Raw genomic sequence first — 11,589 nt, 5'->3', positions numbered from 1 at the left:
TTTGCAATCTACTGTGTTTAAAGTTATGGTTAAAAAGTTAAAGTACACACTGGACAGAGATGTAGATGTATTAAAAAGTGGTTGATATTCAGTTTTCCTTTCTGTAATAAAAAATAGGAAGACATGAAGACAAAGTATGCACAATAATTAGGAGAATAAAAATAGTTCTCACAATCACACAGCCACATAACAAATACAACATTGTTTTATTTGGAACACAAAACTGCAAACAGAAAAAACACAGGAAGTGATACAGCCCACACAAAGCCCATCCCAAACTCCACAATGTATGTGGGAAAACATTTTAAGTGCATCAGGAATTTGAGCACAAACCTAATGGCAGATTATGCCATTGCTGTACAGCAACATATTGCAATTTATTTGCCTATTGCTTCAGTGCTGAAATCCTCTTAAATGGGTACAAATTCATTTTGCACCAACAAAAACGGAAGGAAAAACAATCTCACCACAGCTTTCTGTTCGTTTCAGTCCAGCTGCAATGTTTCTTAGCTGCTGCTTTTCCTTCCATGAGTTTAACTATTTCAATATTGCTTTCAGCATCATGGCAAGGAACTCCCCAGCTATTAGCGATGATAATTCGAGATGTCTGATGCCAAGGAGGTGAGAGTTCATTTGTGACAACAAGCCTCACTGAAATAAGTGCAGCTTTAAGGCAAAGATGTTTGTACATCCACACTGGAATGTCCACAGGCATTCTTCAATAGTAAGGTCTCGTGTTGTCATATATCACCTTTTGGATCATCGCTACGTCTTCTGGGGCGTCTCTATAAGCAGTCCATGGAATTATCTGGTAGTATCCCCAAGGGTGGGGCCTTGCCCGGGAGACAGGATGGTGGGAGCATGGAGTTTGATGAAGGATCCACATTTTCAGAGTCTTCCATTCGCTCTGCACAGCCTTCCCAGTTTATATGGAACCTGGTCACACGTGGGTTTGACGCCAGAATATTTCTCTGAAGCTGAAAACGAAAAAATGGACATAAAGATAAATATTGCGCCATATGATTATCAGATCTGATTGGCATGCAGTTCTTATCAAATATATACGTTTCCATGATCTTTTCAAGTTAATGTTATTTCTAAGTACAGCTCACATCAGATTTTAGATAATTTAACTGTTTTTGAATTCGAATGTGTGCTAACAAGTATTGCTCAGAATAACATGAAATATCTATGTAAACACTTTAATGACAGCATTGTAAAACCCTTCACACTTTTCCATATGGCTGCTACATTTTCCATTAGCGGTGTGAATTTTTGTTGATTGCGACTATCCGGTAGCAAAATATCTAATTTTATTTGGCATCTTGACTCGGGCAAATGATAGTGTGAGCTTTGACCTTCAGAATGAAAATCAACACTGACTTATCATATTGACAACTATACAATATACTACACAAAACTACAGAATTGCAAGCGCGTCACTGTTAATCCCACATCTTGATATTCTTGTGCACCCAAGAGTGAGAGTGTTCATTCCAAATGTCAGCTACCTTAAATCATTTTACACCTACAAACAAAATCCTTTGTCATTACAGAAGCTTATAACTGAAGTTACCATCAGAATTATGATTTTGAAAAAGAGACTTTTTAAGATTATTGGTAGATTTTTTAGGAATTAGACAATCTAAGTATTTTATCTCCAAAGTGCAGCCTCGGCAGAATACAAAGCTGCAATTCCATGCTGCTCGATGAAAACATTTCTTGTGATTTTTGGGGTTACTAGAATGAAATATTTAATAAATACATAAATTGTGTATTTGTATTGTGAACATTTTAAGAAACTTTTCCAGCTGACTTTCTATACAAAACTTGTATGACACATTCAACTTCAAATATTAATTAAAACCAACGAAATAAGCATTAGACAATAGACTTGTTGGCATCACAAGTTATATCATCCAGACGTTAATCAATAAACTGACCTGTGTGTAGTCTGGCTTGATTGGTGGATTTTCACGAAGCTCAGGATCTGTGTATTCGTTGTTCACATAGTAACCAATGCGAATGAATTCCTGGCCACGATATGTGCAGGTGATCAGCACCACAGTTACACCAACAGCATCACTTTCAGGGATCAATCCAGTGTTTGGAGCATCAGCCTGTTAGAAGAACAACAACACAGACGTGAGGAATTGTATCTCTCTACCATTCAGATGGGAATCACAACACTGCTGCGATAGAACTAATTTCTGAATAAAAAGACGAGTATAAAAATGCAGTCAATCCAGTTTGACCATTTAATTAAGTGTTTGGTACCCACTTTTGTTGACGTACCCAGCGTAACATAGTATGACATGATATTCAAGTACTGTGGGGGTGCAATATGACTTGGACAGATGCAAATGTGGAGATGACAAGAAAAGCAGTGTAGTGTAGTCTCCTGGTTGTTTAGAAGACAAACAAATGGCCCTTTATAATTTTGGATTGGATGGAAAGAATGAGATTTCCACAAAATGTTAAAAAGGTTAGAGGGTGAATTACTATTGCTGTACAAGAACCTAAGATGTTATGAACTGTTCAAGATTTATGATATACTCTATATTGTAGAACCACGTTTTCAGTTCTTTGACCGATCCGAACACACCTGAAATACAAACATATGTCTCCCAGCAGGTACAGGTCCAACCAGGACGGAGTCAAGGACTTGGTCATATTCTTCACTCTCTGCTGATCCAACATAGATGATCTTCCATTCCAGGTCTATAAAACATGAAATAGTAGTTAAGTAAAAAAAATAAATAAGCAAATGCAGTGCTGATACAATTAGTCATTAACTGATCTGATGATGAACAAAAAAATGTCCAGTTATATTTGATAACACACTGACCACATTAGCTATGTGTCAAGTAAAAAAAAAAAATGGCTCAAGGAAAAATATAAAAATAAGGAGCAGTGACAGTTAAGGCTGTGACGGTCTGGATTTTTTTCTCACCACAGTAATAAAGCAACATATTACCGCTCAAGATATTTAGATCATTGACAGGCATGTACAGGGTTTTTCTTATAGGGATCATGTTTGTCCTGGTCCAAATTGACATCCATAAGCGGTTAATTCCTATAAAAGAATTACATAGCTACTGTATGATAGTCCCCGAACTTGAGGGAAAGGTAACAGCGCACGCACACACACACGCTCCGCTCATGACGTCTCTCTCTCTCTCTTGATTGATTATTTTGTGATAATCAGTGTTGATATTTAGCGTCATTTCAAACAAATCAACATTTAAGCTGTAGTGCGTCAGAGACGTCAGCTGAGTCTGAAAGAGAGAGCAGCAGAGTCAGTGTGTGTGAGCACCATTACTTTACCCTCAGGTTCTGGGATCATAAATAAGCTACGCAATTCTTGTATATAATAAACCGCTCATAGTGATCTGAACCAGGACAAACGCGATCACAAGAAGTTTCCACAGTGGAATTTAGTTTGGAGGAGGCACGAGATTTGACGGAGCCGCCTCGCAATTTTCTGTTCTCTCTATTCTCTTCTTCCGACAATGATTCGTTGACGGAAAAACCCGTAATGATCTAAATATCTTTAATTTATTATCTAGGGCAGCAGGGCTCCATCTAATTGGCCAAATATATTGACATGCAGTGCATGAATGCATGGCACATGGAACACCATTTATCGCAGTTCAAGCTGTTTTTGTGATACGTATATCGCGCATGTTGATATTGCAATGACAATACATTTTCGATATACAGTATCATGCAGCCCTAGTAAAAACAACAGAATTTATGTATTTAATGTGTGGAGATCTGAAGCGCACTGTGTTTGGCTTGATTCGGTTGGCTGTGTGCAGCGCAAATGACAGATACACAGAGAATAGCAGTAAATCAGAACCAGTAAAAACTGTAAGAAATTTGAGTCCAAACAAGTATGAAAAGACCCCAAATTAACTCTCTAAGCGGATTTGGTGGCTCCCTGGGTGTCTGCCCCAGGCTTGGTGGTGCTGTGGCCAGGTTGTGCACACTCTGGTCCCTGGGTCTGTGCTCTCTGCCAGGGGCAGTGGAGCTGTGCATGCCCCCCCTCCCACCCACCATCTGATGGCTCAATACCACCTGACGGTAATGAGCTCAACCCCATGGTAAGCATCACATGACCGCGGTATTGCGGTTACTGTCACAGCCCTAGTGACAGTCACATACACAAATTAAAAAAGGCAACACCAAATGTTAACAATTGTGTAGTAAGCAAAACGCAATAAAGCAGATAGCAATGATTTTGCTATAGACAATAATAATAATAATATACTTAGTTGTTAGTTTATGCAATCCAATGCAGTCTAATACAAACCTTCAATTTGTGGTGATGCTTTGGATTATCATGGCAGGTGTTCCTATTATTTTGCTCCTTCCTGATCATATTAACAAAATACTACTCTTTGTGTAATGAAATGAAATACTGTTTAACTAAATATATGTTGTTATTGCTTAGGTAAATTAGGGTAGAAACTGAATTGTGTTGTCAACTATACTGCAGTAATAACAATCCATACAAATACTTTCATCTTAGAATGTGTTATTTGAAAGGTATTACATTCATTTATCAACAACTGCCATAATAGTAAACATTAGCGTAATCCTGAGTTTCATTGAATGATATGATCGGAGTTAAATAACTTTAAAATGAAGTTAAGAGTTGTAACCGTACTTTACTAAACTGTCATGTTTTACCAACGTTCCCCTCGACCCCGGACTTTCTGTTTACGAGTTAGCTACAGCTGCTAAGTCCGCGTTAGCCGTTAGCAGCTGTTACATACACACACACACATACATACATAGAAACAGCAACACGCTAAGACACATAACAACGTTAGCCTCTCTGCGGCGGCCCCTACCTTCGGGGAGATCCTCCATGCACTCAAACGTGATCTCAAACTGGAAGGGGTTTCCAAAGGGACTCGGGTTATCCAGGACCGCCACATTCAGGACCTGCACCTTCGCCATTGTTGCGGGAGAGCTGCGCCGAGGCTAACAGTAAATCGAACCAGTTTCCCGGGTAAAGCTTTAAACGCGACAGGACCACAACGAAGACAAACCAGCGGCGTTACAGGGACATCGAGAGACTTTAACCCGAGTCGAGGCTTATTTTTAGGACTGAATTCCCACTGTTTGCTTAGTTAATGCGCAATAAACACGGCTCAAATTAAACGTGAGCGCGTGAACCGCTCTCCCGCCGCTTTGACCGTGTTACCGCGCCTACGGCAAGAGGTACGTGCGTGGACGAGCAGCTGCCCCATCACAGGAAAGGCAAACGGACAATACTGACCCCTAGCGGCAGGATATCATGAGAGTGGAGAAACGGTTATATTGTAAGAGTGGGCCAACAAAAAAACACTGTGATTATTTCCACCTTGAAAACACAGTGCGTTCCTTGATCTAACCCTAAATCAAGTGGCATGGATTATGGAAACGTGCACTAAACCTCCAATCTATCAACAATCAGGCCTGTCAATATGTTGCATTTACTTTGCTGCTGTCTGATAATAAATACTTGAAATTGAACTATATGGTGTCCCACCCCCTCGGAAGGATCAGCAGGCACATCTACTACCACTAATACTACTATTACTACTACTACTACTACTAATAATAATAATAATAATAATAATAATAATAATAATAATAACAACAACTGGATGATCACTCACAATGTACATATCTCTACCAAGGCCCAACAATCCCCTTATGAAACTACATTTCAATTTGTACCTTCTGATCTTCTGATACATCAACTGTATTGATTACTTTTGGAAAATTGGTGGAAGGATGCAGAATGGGTCAAGACAGAACACATACAATTTTAGCATGGATCTGGATCTGGGGGCAAATCCAGGACAATTTGTTTTACTTTCTTTAACGGAGGATAAATTCATGGATCTTGAGTTTGTTTCGGGGGCTGATATTTATGAGTGTGCAATTTGGTGCGGATCCAAATAAAAAATCCAGATCCAAAGAATTTAAATGTGGTTTCATTGGAAGACTGTTGGGCTTTGGTGGTATGTGCTCTACTGAGTGTCTTTCTAGTTTAGGATGTTACATCAGTTTGAGCTGACTCTTTGAGAGTAAATCACACAAGCGAAGAATGAGTCTAAAAAATTATATCACTGAAATGCTATAATTAGGACAGAGCAAAAGGCACATGGATGATATGGTCAGAGGAAACCACACACTGACTCAGTCCTCTCACATGAAATCCTTGACCACCACAGATTAGTCCTGGAGCAGCAGTCCCCTTTTTGAGTTTTCTTTTTTGCCCCTGTGAGTCTGAGAAGGAGAGATTATGTGCGGATTAGAGTCCAGTGGACCAGCTGGCCGCCGAATTCATCCTCAAAACATCTCAGGAATGTTGATATGCTCCCTCATGTTGGAAAACATGAAACCTGGTGGGGGCGCTGTTCCATGCCACCACCACCACCACCATCAGACAGACAGACAGACAGGTTGCTAGGTAAGAGCTTGGTACGGAGTTCAGTCAAACGCTGTACTGAAGCAGGTTGTTAGAGAAACCTGGCATCGTACTTAAAAACGACTCTTAATCAAGGATCACAAGCAGAATAGACAAAGGAGACTATAACACGAAGGTAAAGAGTTATTTATATAAAGGCAGTTTATTCTGAGGAGTTTTTTTTTTAAGGTAACAGGAGGAACTGCCTCTGTTCTGCTCCAGTTCTCCAAACAGCCTTTTTTTCCCCACTTTGCACAAAGGAGGATCTGTGCGCTGCTGCTGCTGCCGCTGCCGCTGCTGCTGCAGGTAGATAACTGCGCTCAGGTAATGTAACACGAAACTCAACCATGTGACCAATGGCGATTTGAAGAGGGACCAAAAACTGCTTTGCATAAAAGCACCAACTGGTACCGGAGTCGAGGATGTAGTCTGGCTGCTGCTGGAGGATCCATACTGGCTCGTTCGTGCGTAAAAGCGCACTTGTTTCGTGTCGTAGGATGTTACCTGTCACCTTCACTGGACTAAACCACTCGCTGCGGTTTTCCTTTCTGACAAGGTGAGGCGGAAGCGACATGGTTCATCCGTGAGGGATCGATCTGCTCGGTGTTTCCCGTTTTGCGTTGCCCACCTGTTCACATCCGGATCAATGGTACGTGTTTGTAATTCCTGTGGAAAGTCACCTCTAAAGAATATATCACCTTCTGCCGTATTAGTGGATGTAATAATACTAATAATAACGTTGCAAATGAGAAGAGGCTGACGTTTAAAGCTGCGGGAAGCTTTTTATGCATGCGCTATTTATAGGTTATTGTTTGTTCCTGTTGTTTGAGCAGGTTTATGATTCAGCATCAGGCTGAGTGTGTGACTCAGAAAGGAGTGAAGCACATGTGTCTTCACGTTACTGACAACAATATGTCTCCAGCTGTTCCAGGAGGTCCACATGTCCACCCAGTGACCTGATGCCATGGGCCCAAGCTGATGCCCTGAGGTCCCCAGTCTGCCCGCACTTGGCCCCCGGCTAGAGATGGAAGCATATCCGGATGTGCTGACCATCCCTGGAGCTGTGGCCGGGAGTGTTTTACTGCTACTGCTGAGCAGTGATCCTGCGTGGGGTGAGTCAGTAACCATCTCTTCATCCTCAGCACTGAGATAAACCATCCCTGTGACCACACCTACGCACACACACACACACACACACACACACACACACACACACACACACGCGCACACAGAGAGAGACACACAGACACACCACTGAATCCTTCAATGATAAACAAATAAAAAAAATATTGGAGACATTCCAGAGCAAATCTGTAACATGCACCGGCTTGTCAGCAAGAACCGTCTTAAGAAATGATTTAACATAGGCGTTGTGCTGTATGAGAAACAGGTACAGTGGATTGATATCCAGTCTGAGCTTATTAATAGTAAATACATGCATTATAAAAAAAATCCATTTTGCAATATATTCCGCTGCTTTTCGAGCATGAATCACCCCCTCCTCTAAACCCCTGTTATCAGTTTGTACTTTTGTCCTTGCAAAGTTTACTATTTGTCCTAGTGAATGATTGACTCACAAAGTCCTACGCGGGTTGTTTTTTCGGAAATGCTACTTTCTTTTTAGTGTGTTTCGAAACAGCGTTGTTAAGCTTAAAGCAAACAAACAACACAGCCGGAGTTTTGTGGGTTATTTTTATTCCATATTTCAGACCAGTGCGTTGTGTGACTCAGCTGACTGTATGGCTGCGGTGCTCTCTGCATTCCTGAGTTCCCCCCTCATTCACTCTCCTGCTCAAGTGGCCACCGTGTAGTTTCATGATGTCCCTCGCTAATCACATGGCCGGTCATGGATAAAATAAGTGGGAACAGCAATAGACCGGCAGTGGCAGGATGACTGCTACATTGTATGTTTGTTCATAAGGCTAAAGGCCACTTCTGCTGTGCTGTTGGTTCCTCTTCTTTTCCAGCTTGTGTAAAATAACGTCTCAAATCCATTAAAAAAAAAAGTTCAGCGTGTGTTTAACCGTGTGATTAGATTCGTTTTGAAGGTCAGAATGGGTTTAGAGCGTCTGTGATTTGGTTTTAAGGGTGTTGATCTTTTGGCAATGAGTCATTAGTGGAGGCTGACATTCACGTCTCTATCATTCATTCCTATTCATTTGCCTTTATTCATTTATTCTATGTCAACAACTCTGTTCAAATAAGCAAAGTTAAATCTAAATATGATTTTAGAATATAGGACAAGATGGTGAATATCCCTTATATGTTTGAAGGTCTTCTGCACAAATGAAGTGACCACCAGTATGTGTTAGCAGGTGTTAGCGGCATCAAATGTTTTGGCCTTTTAACGCTAAGGCTAAAGGTAAATCTCATAATATATATGTGTAAAATATATATGTACACATATATATACACCTAAATGTATATACACATGTATTTTGTGATGGCAGAATCGTAAGGTGAACACTATTGCAACTTTGGTGCTATTGTTTCAATACAAGTCTTTAGACAGGTACGATATGTAATAGATTGAAATGGTCAGATCGGAGAGAGTGAGCAGATTGATAATGTTGGAGTTGATCAGTTGATCAGACATATGGTGTTCGATATGTAAGAGTGAGATATTTGAACTGAATTCTGTCAGCGACAGGGACCCAGTATAGAGAACTAAGTGTGGGTGTAATATGGGACTATCTGCTTTAACGTGGACTTTAAGGAAACATCCAGCAATGCTTTCTATATGTGTAATATGCACTGTAGCTTCCCTTTTTCTGAGCTCAGCAGCATGACTGGAAACATTTGGAAACAGCGAGCTGTCAGCGGTCAAGTCTGCTTACTGGCACCTCTAAAGTTTACTGATTAACACATTTTATTGTTTAATCCGCGGTAAACCGAAAATGTAAAATCTTCAATTTTGCAGTTCTACAGAGGTGTAGTAGCCTGCACTGTTTCTTGGCCATGAGCAGTAACTTCCTGGAGTCTCCTCCTCTGGAGAATGCTTCACCAAAATGTTGAATTATTCCTTTAAATTCATCCAGACCTCTGCAGGTCTGTAGAAGAAGGATATACTGTATGTACACAGTGGTTCTCAAAAACCAATGTTTACAGGCACCAAACAATTAATTAAAAAAAAACTTTAATAGTAATTAACTAAACATTTCTCAGGTTAATGGATAATCCCGGCTCCAGCCACCCCTTGACCCTTGAAGATTGTATGGATGGATAATCCCAATAGGTTACCAGCAGTGTGTAGCTCTATGCTCAGTTGTATAGTGCACAGGCTTTATTCCCTTTCACTGCACATCGTCACTGCATTGTTTCTAATGTGTCTGTTCTTTTTACAGGAAATTTGACCACCACTAGCTCCCCTTCAAATATAACTAATGTGAGTAAAAAACATTTGTCATGCTCAGTAAATAACCTCAGAAAGTTTCCAGTTTCACCAGACTGATCCATGTCCCGTGTTTTTCCTTTGGCAGGGACCCAACATCGCGGCTATTGTGGCCCCCACGGTCACTCTGGGGGTCTTGGCCATCGTCTTGGCCGTGCTCGCTTGGCTTTTCTGCGTGGTGAAAAAGAAGAGGCAGTCCGAGGGGACGTACAGACCCAGTGCCGAGGAGCAGTCCGGTGTGCACAGCGCGGCAGCACCGGACGCGCTAAAGCTACCAAAGGAGGAGCGACTCATTTGAGATGCAGCGCTCGGACTAAAATCCTCGGCGCTCCTGCGTGACGAGGCTCTCTCTCTTGAGCTGAAGAATCTCTCGGGGCTGAGAGAGGACGGAGTGCCACCTTCACACGATGCATTTACCGCCCGCTTCGTCTCAACAAGCACAGAATGGTTCCTGTGTGACCACGTGAGGAGATGCACCTGGATGTGTCTTCCAACAGATTTTAAGACAGTTGAACATTTCAAGTGGGATTTTCTCTTCTGCACAAGTGAAACAGGAGCTGCAATATTTTATCACTACTAGTAATTTTCTATTTGGACATGTTTTCCTGTTTCAGCTGCCTTAATATTCAATGTAGATGATTAGATTCATTGTAAAAACACTGTCACCGTCTAAATCTATGCTGATCGTTTACCTCAAACTTTATTTTTTGCTACAGAGAGCTCAGACGAGTCCATTGCATTTACAACTCCTAATGTTTTTATCCTAACAATGAGAGTAGGCAAACAAAGTTACCTGCTGTGTGATTAAAATGAGGTTACACTGGGAAATTAAACCCAGCACAAAGCAAATTGTTGTTTACACTTGAAGTATTCTTTAAATAATCACACTAATGTAAAGGTTGCATCGTTTCAAATTTTTCACTTCATCAGACTAGCCATGAAGCGCATGAAGCATCGTAATCATCAGAGATGTTTCACAGTGTCACAGCATATTTATTAATTCTTTCTGTCTGACAAATAACAACATGTTTGTACCATAGATGAGTAATTAAATCTAACAAAACATTTACTTAGTTCTAGTGGGAGTTTTGTCATGCTCATTCAAAAATATAAACAAGTACATGACTGTGTGTTTGTGCGGGGGATGTTTCAGGATGATAAAAGAGTAAAGCAGATAAGCACCGAGAGAAAAACGTTCAGTCCCTCAGAGCACCTGAGAAAGTCACGTAAACAACGAGGCCATTGTTAGAGTCTCTCTGGCGAACCAATGTTATCTGTAATGTCGTGAAAAAATGTAAAGTGAGTCTGACCTTTAATTACCTCCACCGAGGAGGTTACGTTTTCACCCGTGTCTGTTTGTCGGTTGGTTGATTTGTTTGGAGGCAAGTTTACACAAAATCTACTGACTATTACGAAACCTGGTGGGAGGAGGTGGTTTGGGTCAGGGAGGAACCAAAGCCATTTTGGTGCTGATCCAAAGATTTTCACCTTCTTTAGCTCTGCAAGAGAGGGTGTTTTTCATCATTTTCCAATCAGCCATGTTTTAGGGGACTGATATTTATGAGTGTGCAATTTATTGCAGATCCAAATTAAAATCCAGGTCTAGTGAATTTAATTGTGGTTTCATAAGGGGACTGTTGGGCCTTGATGGAGGCAAGCGCTCTACTGCCATTATAGTTTACACGTCTTTGATGACTTTAATTAGTCAAAAGCAGTTGGAGTCTAGATG

General features: G+C 40.9%; 2 protein-coding genes across 4 annotated transcripts; one reads left to right on the top strand and one right to left on the bottom strand.

The window, feature by feature from the left end:
* Window positions 1-189: 189 nt before the first annotated feature.
* asf1ba (anti-silencing function 1Ba histone chaperone) lies at window positions 190-5,228 on the bottom strand. Its single transcript, XM_035181448.2, has 4 exons — window positions 4,860-5,228; window positions 2,606-2,721; window positions 1,944-2,120; window positions 190-977 (listed from the first exon to the last, which is right to left on the bottom strand). Exons 1-4 carry the CDS (start codon window positions 4,966-4,968, stop codon window positions 786-788), a joined length of 594 nt encoding a protein of 197 aa, XP_035037339.1. The 5' UTR covers window positions 4,969-5,228; the 3' UTR covers window positions 190-785.
* A 1,090-nt stretch (window positions 5,229-6,318) lies between these two features.
* On the top strand, window positions 6,319-10,929 carry crb3a (crumbs homolog 3a). Of its 3 annotated transcripts, XM_035179774.2 has the most exons (6): window positions 6,319-6,605; window positions 6,730-6,775; window positions 7,026-7,118; window positions 7,392-7,581; window positions 9,814-9,854; window positions 9,949-10,929. In XM_035179774.2, the coding sequence occupies exons 4-6, from the start codon at window positions 7,494-7,496 to the stop codon at window positions 10,156-10,158; spliced, it is 339 nt and encodes a 112-aa protein (XP_035035665.1). In that variant the 5' UTR covers window positions 6,319-6,605; window positions 6,730-6,775; window positions 7,026-7,118; window positions 7,392-7,493; the 3' UTR covers window positions 10,159-10,929. The 3 variants fall into 3 exon arrangements, with proteins under 3 accessions (XP_035035665.1, XP_035035660.1, XP_035035663.1); XM_035179769.2 differs by having other exon boundaries at window positions 6,730-7,118; XM_035179772.2 differs by having other exon boundaries at window positions 6,319-6,775.
* The last annotated feature ends 660 nt before the right edge of the window (window positions 10,930-11,589 follow it).

Source organism: Hippoglossus stenolepis, chromosome 16 (genome assembly GCF_022539355.2).
Source record: "Hippoglossus stenolepis isolate QCI-W04-F060 chromosome 16, HSTE1.2, whole genome shotgun sequence".
Taxonomy (NCBI): domain Eukaryota; kingdom Metazoa; phylum Chordata; class Actinopteri; order Pleuronectiformes; family Pleuronectidae; genus Hippoglossus; species Hippoglossus stenolepis.
Note: the sequence above shows the minus strand (reverse complement) of the source record. Positions and strands in the feature narration are given on the sequence as shown.